This window comes from Paroedura picta, chromosome 3 (genome assembly GCF_049243985.1).
Source record: "Paroedura picta isolate Pp20150507F chromosome 3, Ppicta_v3.0, whole genome shotgun sequence".
NCBI lineage: Eukaryota > Metazoa > Chordata > Lepidosauria > Squamata > Gekkonidae > Paroedura > Paroedura picta.
The window spans coordinates 8,023,921-8,038,297 of record NC_135371.1 but is presented as its reverse complement, the minus strand read 5'-3'; the positions used below and the strand labels follow the sequence as shown (position 1 = coordinate 8,038,297).

General features: G+C 50.5%; 1 protein-coding gene across 1 annotated transcript; it reads left to right on the top strand.

Moving 5' to 3' along the window:
• The first annotated feature begins 404 nt into the window (after positions 1 to 404).
• LOC143834332 (E3 ubiquitin-protein ligase TRIM7-like) lies at positions 405 to 12,388 on the top strand. Its single transcript, XM_077331062.1, has 7 exons — positions 405 to 942; positions 2,766 to 2,861; positions 3,441 to 3,671; positions 5,055 to 5,077; positions 6,178 to 6,296; positions 7,414 to 7,446; positions 8,649 to 12,388. The coding sequence occupies exons 1-7, from the start codon at positions 526 to 528 to the stop codon at positions 9,164 to 9,166; spliced, it is 1,437 nt and encodes a 478-aa protein (XP_077187177.1). The 5' UTR covers positions 405 to 525; the 3' UTR covers positions 9,167 to 12,388.
• Positions 12,389 to 14,377: the final 1,989 nt, after the last annotated feature.

Here is a 14,377-nt window from a genome sequence, read left to right as displayed (position 1 = left end):
CTGGGGGTGGGGAGGGGGCAGGGGCCCTGCAGATGTTGTTGGTTGTGCCTGGTCTCAACCAAATGCCTGGCGGAGGAGCTCCCTTTTGCAGGCCCTGCAGAACTGTTTTCGCTCCTGGTCCTGATCCCCTCTGCTCTGCTGCTTCAGCCCAACCCGCTCAAATGAGTCTGGCGACGGCTGCTGATAGACTGTGCAAAAAGGAATGACCACACTGTCCTTTTGCCACAGGGGTGCGCAAACTGCGGCTCTCCAGATGCCGATGGACTACAATTCCCATGAGCCATGGCCATCTGGACGGGCCACGGTTTGCTGCCCCGCTCGCGAGCGCCGGGGTTGCCGAGGGACATTCCCCTCTGCCTGCAGAGCCCTGCAAACGCGGCATCCTTTCCGCGCGCCCCGAGGCGCTCTGTGCGGTCCGCAAGCGCCGCGCCTGCCAGCTCCATCGCCAGGCCGTTCGTGCAGCGGCATCGGAGAGGGCCTTGCCGGAAACGGAAGCGCAGGGAGGCCCTTAATTTGGAGGCAGCCATGGCGGGGGCCGTCGAGGAGCTGTGCAAGGAGGCGTCGTGCTCCATCTGCCTGGACTACTTCAGGGACCCCGTCATCCTCCCGGACTGCGGCCACAACTTCTGCCGCGCCTGCCTGACGCGCAGCTGGAGGGAGCCGGGCGCCGAGCCGTCGTGCCCGCAGTGCCGGAGGAAGGCGCAGAAGAGGAAGCTCCGGCCCAACCGGCAGCTGGCCAGCATCGTGGAGATCGCCAAGCGCTTCGCCCTGCAGGAGGAGCGGGAGTCCTGGGCGAGGGGCAAAGCCTGCGGCAAGCACCGGGAGCCGCTGCGCCTCTTCTGCAAGGAGGACGAGGCCCCGCTCTGCATGTTCTGCATCATCTCCAAGGAGCACAAAGACCACGAGCTGGTTCCTCTCGAGGAGGCCCCGCAAGGGACCAAGGCAAGCAGGAAGGAGTGGAGCGGGGGGGGGGGGGGGTCTCGTGATGAGGCTGATTTTTGGTGTTGGCCCTAGCAGGGGTAGTCAGCCTGTGGTCCTCCAGAAGTTCATGGACTACAATTCCCATGCGCCCCTGCCAGATTTAAGTCCTGTCGAGCAGGGGTAGTCAACCTGTGGTCCTCCAGATGTTCATGGACTACAATTCCCATGAGCCCCTGCCAGATTTAAGTCCTGTCAAGTAGGGGTAGTCAACCTGTGGTCCTCCAGATGTTCCTGGACTACAATTCCCACGAGCCCCTGCCAGCAAACGCTGGCAGGGGCTCGTGGGGATTGTAGTCCAGGAACATCTGGAGGACCACAGGTTGACTAGGAAAGAGTTTAAATGTCAAAAATGATGGGCGTGAAATCCAGCGATTAAAGTTCCTGTCCGTTGTTTCCCGTGGGCCTTCTGTTGTCTCTCCCATACCTGAGTTATTGTTGCATGAGCAGCAAGAGAGCGGCTTTACTGACAAAGGATGGCGCAGGAGGAGTAGAAGGCAAGAAATCTGCACGTTATTCTCAGGACTTTAAGCAACCGGGAGGCAGACTGGCCAGTGTTACGTTTGGGCCTCCTCTCAGTCAGGGCCCCAAACCCGGTTTTCGGTATTAAGCCAGATCTGGAAGGCCTTTGAAAGCACCCCTGAGCATTCTCCCCCCAACCCCGAGCAAGATGGAGAGGTTTTTCGGCAGGAAAAGTTCCGCCCCCAACCTCCAAGGCCCAAACTGGGAAGTGAAAACATGTTTGCTTCCTAATCACTTTGAATTTCCTCTAGTCCAGGGGTAGTCAACCTGTGGTCCTCCAGATGTCCATGGACTACAATTCCCACGAGCCCCTGCCAGCAAAATGCTGGCAGGGGCTCATGGGAATTGTAGTCCATGAACATCTGGAGGACCACAGGTTGGCTACCCCTGCTCTAGTCCCCTTGCTGAGACCAATGTGGGGGTGATACGGGGAGAAGGACTCAGTACCCTTCAAAGCTTTCTTGTGCAAGCCCACTTCTGTATCTGATCTTCTGTGTCCCATCAGTTTTACCTGTCTGCTCACACTGCTTTCACTTGCTGTTCTTGACTTTGGCAGGACAGTGTGGCCTTTCCACTCAGCGTCCCATTTTTCCAGGATCTGCTGTAGCCTTTCTTTCTTGTCAAACATATTTTGAATCATTCTTTCATATCAAAAGAGTTTTTTTTCCAGAAAGAATGGAATAGAAGATGTCCATTTCCAGACCCCTGCCTGCTCTGAGCTTTTTGCCATTTCTTTTTAACGTTGTCTGTACTAGGCAGGTTGATGGAGTGTTAACACAACGTAGTGATATAGTAACTGCAAGGAGTAGTTTCTAATGCAGATATAAATCACCGTTTGGCTGGGGGGCGTGTAGTGGTGGGCAGGACGTCAAAGCAGGGATCTCCCTTCTGAAGCCGTGTTGTCACAGGAAATATCTTTGCATTGGTGGCCAGAAGAGAATGGGGCATCAGCCCCATGAGGAAGCTACCTGTGTTTAACATTTTGGAAATGTTGTCGAATATCCCATTATGGACCTCTGTCCCATTATGGACATTGGACCTATTGGAGAAGGGCGGTCTAAAAATTAAATAATAATAATAATAATAATAATAATAATAATAATAATAATAATAATATTGTCACCCTTTGTGACAACAACAACAACAATAATAATAATAATAATAGTCACCCTTTGTGACAATATTGCTTCTCAGATGTTTTATAGTCAACTTCTATAAAGAATCTAACCTCCATTTTGGGTCTCTTCCCTCCCCCACCCTTCCAGGATCAATTCTACAACCGTCTGGAGATGCTGAAGAATGAGAGAGAAAGAATCCTGACCTATAAAGGAAACATTGAGAAGGAAAGCCAAGACCTGCTTGTAAGTGTCACCAGGGCTGGAAAGTGGGCAGATTCTAGAACTAGGACTGGAATGAAAAAATGGAGTACAGCTCCAGAAGGATCAACCCAGGCAGGCTCTCCTCGCCTTCCCATGTGGAAGTTCTGTGCACAGATGGTCAGGATTCAGCAGGCCAGGCGTCCAAACGGCAATTCGGAACAAAAGTGTGGGTGTTGTGGAACTGCACCCTCTTGGTGCTCCTGGCACACTCTGCCTTCTGGTGGGCTAGGCCGTCCTTCAGGGGTGCTTAATAGATGGGCGGTCCCTGGTTATTCATCCAGACCTAGACCCTTTTTGTTATTCTTGGGTGTTTTAATATGGGGCAGTTGATTTCATAAGGCGCTCTGTGCTATGGGGCTGGGGTAGTCGACCTGTGGTCCTCCAGATGTCCATGGACTACAATTCCCATGGGATCTGTTCCTGAAGCCAGATCCTTGGGCATCTTTCTCTTTCCCTGTCAAGTATTGCTGTGATCCCTGTGAAAGCACAAAGGAGGTCCCCTCTGCAGAGACCAGCTGGGTTCCTGACCTTGGCCTGTTTTTCTTCTTTTTTCCATCTCAGAAGCAAACTGAAGAAGAGAAGCAAGAGACGGTAGCTAAATTCAGGCAACTCCACGCATTTCTGGAGAAACAGGAGAAACACTTGCTGGCCCAGATGGAAGAAGTGGAGAAGGAGGTAGCCAAGAAAAGGGACCAGCACCTGGCCGAACTCTCTGAAGCCCTCTCCACTCTGGAAAGCCTCATCCAGGAGATGGAAGAGAAGAGCCAGCAGTTGGCCGGTGAGCTCCTGCAGGTAAGGGGGTGGCGGGAACAGGCAGGGTCCCCTCGGGGAGAAGGCTGCCCTCGAACCCTCCCCGTGCCTCCCTCACAGGGGCAGGAAGCAAATGAGCCCCATTAATGGCTCTGTGGTTCCGGCCAATTCTTGTTTCCTTTCTGCCCAAGCCCATAGGAGAGAGGCAGTATAAAAATCCAAAAATAAATAATATAAATAAATGTGCCCATCTGTGGTTGCAGAGCTCTTCCTCTGTCGTTTTTCAAAAGCCAGCTGGCTGTTTGGTCAATAAGATGGCATTTATTTAAAAGAACACTTTGATGAGTGCATTTTAGGGAAACAAGAAAATATCGAGATGGGCTTCGGGTGTTTTCCTTAGGAGAGCTATGGCTGGTGCAGTAATGCCCCATCCCTTCAGAGTACGTACTGCAGGATGGACATGCTGCAAGCCCAAAGTGCCACCTGGACCCACAGCCAGAGAGCTGCTTCCGGCTGACTGTGGAAGAGTCGTTTGTCGGCTGCGCTCAAAGGTCTTGGTGTATCCAGGGCCTCTGCCAGGGTCTCTCTCCCCCCTCCACTTTTGTGGCATTGTCAGGCTCTCCCTCCTGCATCTCTCAGCTTCTGGTGTCCTCCAGAGCCCTCCTTTGCTCAGGCTGAGAATCAAGAGGCTGAGTCTCATCACAGTGGTGGTTTTGGGAGGGAGGAGGGAGCAAAGGGCTTTGCTCCAGGAAGGCAAGGAGAGCAACATTTGAGGATGTGGCATCATTTGATGAAGTTGTACTCTCAAGCCTGCCCTGGGATCACCCTGGTGGAGAATGAGGGATGGCCATTAGTTGGGTGGTTAACAAGGAGAAGACACGGGATCCTCTGGAGCAGGGGTAGTCAAACTGCGGCCCTCCAGATGTCCATGGACCACAATTCCCAGAAGCCCCTGCCAGCGACTGCTGGCAGGGGCTTCTGGGAATTGTGGTCCATGGACATCTGGAGGGCCGCAGTTTGACTACCCCTGCTCTGGAGCATGTGCAGGTGTGTGTGGGACAGACAGACACATGGAAGGAAGATCTGGCTCATGGTTAGCTCTTTGAGGCAACCAGAAATGAGAGCTGCATGCAAGATTTTCTGCAGCTCCTTTCAAAAGGGGAGGGTGGCAATCTATTGTGCGCCCCTGTATTGTCAACTCCCTCACCTGTGTGCTTCCTCTGAAATGCTTCCACTTTGGCTGCTAATGTCATGCTCTCATTAAGAAATCCTCCCATTTTATGAAGGTACAATTTATGTCTGAGAGTGAGACATGCAAAAAAAAGGAGTCAGAATATGTCTGACTCTCCCTGGGCCTGAAGGACCCTGTGGCCTGCGGCAGATGTTGAGTTTCCTCTCCTCTCTTTTTCTCTCTTTGATTTTCAGGATGTCCAGAGCACCTTGCAGAGGTAAGTTGATCTCCTTCATTGCCCTCCCAAGGCTGGGATGGGATCTGAGGAGCAGGTGGAGAAAGTGGCCTTTCAGGCTCTAGACCTCAACAGATTTGATGAAAATTGCAGGTCTCCCTCCTTTTGTTAATAGCAAAGCGGAGGGACATAGTCCCATGGGCAGAAACTCCTTCCCCAAAAACAGTGTATTGACCTTGTTGGTCTCTGTTGCATTTCTGTCCTGCCCTTCCTCTAAGAGGTTTTTGATTCTCCCTTCCTCATCACAGCTCTGCTAGAGAAGTGAGGCAGCAGGAGAAAGAGAATGGCCCAGGGGCACCCAGCCAGCTGGAGGGCTGAGGACTGAAGCGGGGTCTTTGTGGTCCTTACCCAGCTGTCTGCTGACTATAGCTTCTGCTAGCAATAGCTTCCTCCTTCTTTCCCTAGACCAGTGGTTCTCAATCTGGGGGTCGGGACCCTTTTGGAGGTCGAACAACTCTTTCACAGGGGTCGCGGCAGGACAAGCAGCTTGGCCGGGGGGGGGGGGGGGCGCCAGCCACACAACAGCCTTGCGGGGTAGATCAAGATAGAACGTTCATCTGTCTGGAGCAGCGGAAAAGAGTGAGATCAGCATGGTGGGATGAGAGGCAGAACTGAACTGAGAAACCCCGGAAGAAAACCAATTTATATCCAATCATGAGCAGTGGATCTTCACGCCATTGGTCAGTTTCGGTTTGACTTCTGTGAAAGAACACTTGCATAGTTTTAGGGTTGGGGGTCACCACAATGAGGAACTGTATTAAAGGGTCGCGGCAGTAGGAATTGTGAGAACCACTGTCCTAGAGAGATGACAGCAGGGGATAGGAAGTGAGTGCTTGAAGGGGAAGCCTTCCCACCCCATTCCTCTTGAGGTCTGATTGGGCCTTCATGTGCCTGGCTTTGGGATGTCCGGAGCAACTGGGAGGGGACAGACTCTCCTCTGCAGAGGGCCTCCCCTCTTTCCCTGCTTTCAGCTTCCACTGGTGTCTCTGGGCCTTCTGCTTAGTCTTGCCTTCATTTCTTTGCTCCCCTGGTGGGAATTCCGGCCTGGGGAGATGGTGGCCTAGTACCTTTTCCCTTTCCAGATATGAAGAAAAAGAGACGTTTTTGAAGCCCGTGACTTTTCCTCATGCACTGAAGTGGAAGATCTGGGACTTCTGTGACATCAATCACTTGCTGGAGGGTGTCATGAAACAACTGAAAGGTAATGAAAACCTTTCAGGCAGGTTGTTAGGCACAACCAGCCTCAAGGTCACCTTTGATACGGTGCTTTGCGCCTTCCGATTGGCCCCTCACTCGGACTGGCCCCGCCCACCTACCCCTTAGCCAAATATGACAGCAGAACGCTGTGTTGATTACTGTTGTGAGCTGCTGTGAGTTGGCTGGCCAGGAGCAGCAGCATTTAATGTTAACAAATAAATAAGTGACTTGTAAGTCACTCTGCTGAGGATGGTATGACAAGGCATTCTAATTCAGAAGAAATATGGCGAATACCTGGCTGGAAGGCCACCCGGGACCCCATCTTTGCTGCCATGAATGCCTTGAAGAATGTTGGAAGAAAAATGTAGTGAACCATTTACTTTTATTATTATTATTATTATTATTATTATTATTAGATTATTATTATTAGATTTACTTCTGAGAATAACAGTCCTGGAGTTCTGACCTCAGCAATTGATTTTTGCCTCGAGCAGTTTCCTGGAGAGGCAGTGTAGAAATGTTATAAAAATAAATAAATTCTTGTATTGAATTTGAACTAAGAGAGAGCTGAGTATTTTGGACCTAATTCTGAATGAGATGTGCGGAAATGTCCATCTTCCTTTCTCTGATCTGTACATCCACCTATCAGTTCCTCTCTACCCCAGTTGTTTCGGGTGCTATCCTCCTGTGGGTCTCCGGAACACTCCCCCCCCCCATTTTGGATGCCGCATCAGAGCAAAACTGCTGGATTTGAAGCATATCTGGATTGGAGCCTTGGGTTTCAAGCCTTAGCATACTGTTTATGAAGCAGCTCAAAGCCATTAACATCTGGATACCCATGCTCAGGAGAAGTTGTAATTTCTTTAGGAGAGTGGTCAGTTTGTGATCTGTTTTCCCTCTCCCATCATTAGGAACAAAAAGCAAATTCAAGTTAAGTGGAAATAAATATGAATATTTGCACACAACTAAATTTTGGTGGAGAGTTTTACCCAGAAGTAGTTTCTGCTTGATCTTTCAACTAAAATTAGGAAAAAAAATGTTGTTAATGGATATGATTGTTGAAAGTTTTGTGACATGTATGAGGGTTGTCTGCTTAATTTCTTTTGCATTTCATTCCTCAGACACTCTGGATTCTGGACTTCACCAGCAGAAAGGTACATTTTTGCATGCAATAATTTATTTCTAATCTAGAAATCTAGGACAGGAAGGCCTGGAGGATCATTGTCCGTGGGGTCGCGATGGGTCGGACATGACTTCGCACCTAACAACAACAACAATCTAGAAAACTTCACCTCACAGTCTATTTTCTTCTGCCTGACGTTTCCGCAGTGATAAAATTTCCTGGACACTCTTGCTTTGGCCCTCAAAATCTCACCCTCCCTGCCTCAGCCAGTTCTTCAGTGTCTTGTGAGGGTTTACCAGGAGGGCAGAGAAGGGGAGCTCTGAGGGGATGACCTGCCTCCTTTCATCTTGTAAGAACAGAAGAAGAGCCCTGCTGGATCAGACCAGCCATTCACCCAATCCACCATCTTGTCTCACACAGAGGCCAACCAGTTCTTCTGAGGGTCCAGCCACAGTACATAGAAGCATAAGACCTTCCCCAGAGAGCCAGCATGGTATAGTGCTTAAGAATAGCAGACTTTAATCTGGAGAGCCGGGTTTGATTCCCCCTCTTTGTCCTCACACTGCCAGCCGGGCGGCCTTTGGACAGTGGTTGTGATCAGGTGGGGATTTGGCAGCAGGGCTTCGGATTGGCCGTTGGAGAATTCATTGTGCAGATGTTTAAACGTGTTCCTTTGATAGCGGCAGCAGCCACCAAAGCACAAGGATGTGCACTGTAGGACTCAAGGTGAGCTTTGGCAGCCATTTTGTGGCTGGCTCTACCTCCTCCATTTTGTCCCTGTACCCACTGCGTTACCTCAGAAGTCTCCATGGCAGGAAAACGATTGAGGTCCCCTAAAATATACATTGCTCTATGACTTCCTCAAATAGGACAGGAAGGAAGGAGGGTTAAACCCCAAAAGGAGGAAGGTGAAGCCTAACAAGCCACGGTGGGGAAATACCTAAACCAGGGGTAGTCAACCTGTAGTCCTCCAGATGTTCATGAACTACAATTCCCATGAGCCCCTGCCAGCGTTTGCTGGCAGGGGCTCATGGGAATTGTAGTCCATGAACATCTGGAGGACCACAGGTTGGCTACCCCTGACCTAAACAACCAGGCAAGTCGAGGAAATCCACAGGGAACCGACATAGGTGAGAAACCCACAACAGGATCAGGTAGGCATGGCAACCAACTCTGCCATTCTTCTCCCGGCTGAACTTGCTTCTCTTCTCTCTCCTCCTTTCCCCTCAACAGCAAAAGTGATCCTGGATCCGGACACGGCCCATCCCGAGCTCATCTTGTCCGAGGATCAGAAAAGTGTGAGAGACGGGAAGAAAGCCCAAGCTGTGCACAACAATCCTGAGAGGTTTGACCGGTTTGGTGCTGTGCTGGGCCACGAGGGATTCACAGCAGGCCGACATTTCTGGGACGTCCTCGTGGGGAGTGAGGAAGAATGGAGGGTGGGCGTGGCCAGGAAGTCCGTGAGGAGGAAGGGATTGTTTTCCTTCCGTCCCGAAGAAGGGATCTGGGCTGTGGGGAAGTGGTGGGGCAGCTACAAGGCTTCCGAAAAGGACCGTTACGCTCCCCTGACCCTCAGCGGGGAGCTCAAGAGGATCCGCGTCTGTCTGAACTACGCCGGGGGTCGAGTGGCCTTTTTCGATGTCGACCGAGCAGCCCTCCTGTATGAATTCTCTGGAGCCTCCTTCTCCGGAGAGATCCTCCTGCCCTTCTTCCGGGTGCTTTCAAAAGGCCACCTCAGAATCTCTTCGTAGGGCTTTTCCTCACACCCGGATCATCAGTACAAAGATGGCGGCCTGAGACGCAGCGCCTTTCACTCGCTCCGTTTGAGAAATCGAATCCGACAACCGGAGGAGAATTTGTCTGAAAGCAACTTAACCTGAGGAAGAATCGTCTTGGCACTTAAGTGTTCTGCTAATTCATTGCTGGGCCTTTGCCACTGAGGAAGACGAGGCTTAATCCCAGACCTTTCCAGCTTGCCCTGCCAGGGGCACGTTCAGCCTCAGTTTTAGCTTTTCACGGCTGATTTCAGACACCCCCCGGCCACTATAATTGAGAACCCGTGGATCTGTGCGCCTACCTGCCACGGAGCTGTTGATGCTGAGTTGGGGTTTGGATTTTCTCGGCTCTTCTGCCGTCGAACGTGCTGCCGTGCTTGTTTCCTTTCGAGTTGATGTTCTTCTGCTGTGGACCCTGGCCCAAGTTGACCGCAGGCTGCATTTACCACGGGGTCTGCCAGGTCATCACGGAGAGGCTGTGACTGGCATCCTGGTGGCGAACGGTCCTCTGCATACAATTGAGGTCAGGATGACTGAGGAACAGCCCTGAGGAACAGCCCTCCCTCCACCTCTCTTCTTCATGCCTTTATTTCCTGCTCTGGTGTGTCATTCCCCTCCCCACCGCGCACTTGTGGAGCCCACCCTACTGTGGTGTAAGAGAGTGGCTAGGGAGACAATGGGGCTAGCAGAAACAGCGAAATGTTATATTTAAAATTGTTTCGTTCTGTTTTAAAATGTGAATGTATGTTGTTAGCAGCCCTGAGCCCGCTTGTGAGGAGGGGCGGCCTAGAAATCCAAGTATAGAAATAAATAAACCAAGAAGAAAATGTTATCTCTCAAGAGCCTCCATTTTGGAGGGGCCTGAAAGGGTCTCTCAGGACTCCTGGCCACCGAACCTGACTTCAGTGAAATAGAGACATTTCCCCCCTCAATTTCTCAATGTTCCTTTTTTTCCCCTTTAAGGCTTAATACCTGCCATGCCCCTCCTGGATTTTCCAACTCTGCTTTAGGATCGACGATTGGTCAGCTAAAAAGCAAGCACTTTAGCTGGTCAGCTAAAAAGCAAGCATTTGAGGTGTGCTAGAGCCAGGCGAGGAAAAAACCGCTCACAATGTCCTATCATTGCTACTATGTTCTGAATCTGTATACCTCTGCCCCTGAATAAGGGTCACAGGGGATGGATTAAGCTCACTCTAATCTGGATGGGGAAGAAATGGAGATAGTGACAGGTTTTATTTTCCTGGGCTCCAAGATCACTGCAGATGGGGACTGCAGCAAAGAAATTAAAAGACGCTTGCTCCTGGGAAGGAAAGCTATGGCAAATCTAGACAGCATCCTAAAAAGCAGAGACATCACCCTGCCAACAAAAGTGCGTTTAGTCAAGGCCATGGTATTCCCAGTTGCAATGTATGGCTGTGAAAGTTGGACCATAAGGAAGGCCGAGCGTCAAAGAATTGAGGCTTTTGAACTCTGGTGCTGGAGAAGACTCTTGCGAGTCCCTTGGACTGCAAGGTGAACAAACCGGTCAGTCCTAGAGGAGATCAGCCCTGGGTGCTCCTTAGAAGGCCAGATCCTGAAGATGAAACTCAAATACTTTGGCCACCTCATGAGAAGGAAGGACTCCCTGGAGAAGAGCCTCATGCTGGGAGCGATCGAGGGCAAAAGAAGAAGGGGACGACAGAGAATGAGGTGGCTGGATGGGATCACTGAAGCAGTCGGTGCAAACTTAAATGGACTCCGGGGAAAGGTAGAGGACAGGAAGGCCTGGAGGATCGTTGTCCATGGGGTCGCGATGGGTCGGACACGACTTGGCACCTAACAACAACAAATCTGGAAGGGCTCCTTCACACACACACACACACACACACACACACACACACACCCAGCTTGGGCCATTCCCCCCTCCCCAATCACTTTATTTTCACATAGCAGAAGCTAAGGATGCTACAAATGACAGGCTCTTGGTGCCCTCAGTGAAATAAATACAAGGTAGCGGTCCCCAGTCTCCACTTGCTTTCCCGACGGCGCCCCTGATTTCCCACCACCCGCTGTAGGGCGCTGCCAGCAGCAGCTGCGCAGTGCCACGCCAAGGGGGAGCCCCAGCCATGGTGGCCGCTGGAGAGCACCAAAGGTGAGCCGGCAGCAGAGTGGCCGGGGAGGTGGACAAAGAGGAGCCACGGCCTGGTACCGACTGATACACGGACCGGTCCCGGTCCCCAGACTGGGGGTAGGGGACCACTGTACCAAGGTACTTAAAATCCAAAAAAATAATTTAAAAAAAATCTCCCATCCTTGTGTTTGTCAGGCCCCAAGATACCCTTCACTGTGCCTCCAGTTATACCTCTGGTATGAATGGATGGTTAGGCCAGGTAAGCCTACCCAGAGATCTTTGCGTGTGAGAAATAGGCCAGCTCTGGCTCTGTGTGAGGTCAGTCTCACCCTAGAGAACTGCTGGCTGTCTCGGGAGAGATGCGGTTAATCTGCACAAAGGGGGGGGGGCTGGGCCATTTATTCTTTCCCCCACCCCGGCACAACAAGGACAAAGGAGTTGACAGCATCTAGCAGGTGGCTAATCTCAACAACCTTCTGCACATGAAAGTACTGTTTCTGTTTAGTGGCTTTTCCTGATGGCGTCATCCTTCTGGTAGCTTTCCCCCCATCTCTGGTTGCTGGCACATCATATTCCCATGGGGGACGGGATGGGTGGCACAAAGCTTAAAGCATGTGTTCAGGCCAGAATGCCAATGTGGCTAACACTTGGGGAACTCCCTGGTCGTTATGCCAATGCCAGAGGATTCCTAAGGAGCCAGAGTAAAGTTCAGTTTTTCTTGTCCAAGACTGGCTCACCCATTAGTAGAGTTGCAAACCTGGCACCAAAAGCATCCTGCTTGGCCCAGTTCAGTGTCGTGTTCTTGATGGGTTGGACTAGATGGCCTGTATGGCCCCTTCCAACTCTATGATTCTATGATTCTAACCTCCCACTCCCCATCATAGCACAACTGGCTCATTCTTTGCTGCTTCGGTACATGGATCCGTATTGGACCTTGGAAGGTTGGCTGATCCCAAAACAGTCCTCTTTTCACCATCTCCAACCCTTACTTTCTTCTCTGTGCTTGTTTAGTTCCAATAGCATGGAAGCGTACTAGGGATTTTTGTTTGTTTCTTGTTCAATAAATAGGCTTCTTATTAATTTCCAAAGATTGCCTCTGCCTGATTTTTCTAGCTAGATCCTCCCCCTGCATACTTTGGTGGAGTATTCTTCTTGTTACTGCTCCTTGCAAAGCATAGTCTCCTGGAACTGGCAATTCCCCCATCGTAAATTCAGGAGACGGGTCATTTTAAGGAACAGTTGCTGGATGTCCCGCTTGCTGGTGCATCTGTCTCCCTCTGGGCGTCCTTCTCTGTCCACCTTCACAGTAAACTGACACTCTAGGTCAGGGGTAGTCAAACTGCGGCCCTCCAGATGTTCATGGACTACAATTCAGCGAACGCTGGCAGGGGGCTCATGGGAATTGTAGTCCATGAACATCTGGAGGGCCGCAGTTTGACTACCCCTGCTCTAGGTGTTCACCAAAAGCACTTCTGGAGCAACCTCAAAAGAGCTCTCCAAACAGAAAACCCCTCCTGTTTTCCAGCTCCACCGCTGTGTTCGGGGGTCTTCAGCCAATCTGGGGGCTCCAGCCTGCCAAACCTCCATTCTCCATTCTAGTCATGCAAAGATATAAAGGGCTGTAGTGTTTTTCCTCCCTTACAGATGCCTCACTCAGTGGCAGTATCTGTTGGAATTATGGGTATCATATTCCTCTAATTCAGGGGTGGGCAAATTGTGGCTCACCAGTTGTCCGTGGACTACAATTCCCATGAGCCCCTGAAAGGTATAGCCCCCTAAAAGGGGCTCATGGGAATTGTAGTCCTTGGACAGCTGGGGGGGGGCCACAATTTGCCCATCCCTGCTAAGCTACAGTGGGAGCCATGTACTCCAGTGTGCAAGTGCAGGTAAAGAAAACAAGCAAGCAAGCTGAACTGTTCCTGCAGGGCCCTCAGCATTTCTGGGGGATCATTCCATCAGGTTGGGGCCAGGACCAAAAAGGCCCTGGCCAGGTTCAGGCCATGGGCCAGGAACCACCAGCTAATTTGTACCTACAGAGCACAAGGCCCTTCAGGGGCATAAGGTGATAGGCGGTCCCTCAGGTATGTGGGTTTGGGAGAATGTTGGGACCAAGCCCTCAGACCACAGCACAGCTATTTTGCAAATGTTCTCTTTAATACTGCCATCCCTAGGAAGTGATCTTTGCCACCCGGAGATCAACCGTACTAGCGGAAGATTTCCAGGTGCCACTTGGAAGGTGGCGATCCTGTTTCATCAGAGCTCACTCCGAATAATTTACACTGGAATAAATTCTGATTCTCTCTAAAGTAGCATCGGAGTCCTGTTTTATTCTACAGATTTTTCTGGAAGCGGGCTGGCCAAGGTACTTCCCTATCTGCATCAACGGCTCCGGAAGAATGAAACCCACCAAATCTTCTACTGTGTCAGAATATTGAGACATCTAAATTCAGCGAATCCTCTGACCAGCAAGAGCTCCTCAGTGCCTCGGGCAGTGATCAGTCCCCCCAAACTGTTAGCTGAAGATCTTGAAGAATATGTACTTGTTAAACTACAACGATATAGGCTAGTTATCAGGAAAAAAATTTCACAGAGTAGTTCAGCAGTGGAATAGGCCGCCTAAGGAGGTGGGGAGCTCCCCCTCACTGGCAGTCTTCAAGCAAAGGTTGGATACACACTTTTCTTGGATGCTTTAGGATGCCTGTATGGCCCTTTCCAACTCTATGATTCTGTGATTCATGACTAATAAACATCTGGCCAATTTTACCTATAATAAAAGGACAGAGCTGCACATTTGTTTACACACAAAACAAGCTTAGAATGGCGAAGTCCTTTGCTGTTTGCCAGGTTTAAACGCCTAAGAGAGTAATCCTAAATAGATCTACTTAGAATCCTGTTCTGGGTTATTCAATAGGGCTGATGCCCAAGATTACCTGGAATATGAACTACATAACCTGATAATGGTTCAGGGGAAGTAGGTATTAAGGCCAGTGAGTTGGAGCAGAAACATAAATATCTTTGAATTTCCATGCTTTGCAGAGAAAAATGAGTGCTTAAAATGTGGCAGAGAATGTGGCAAT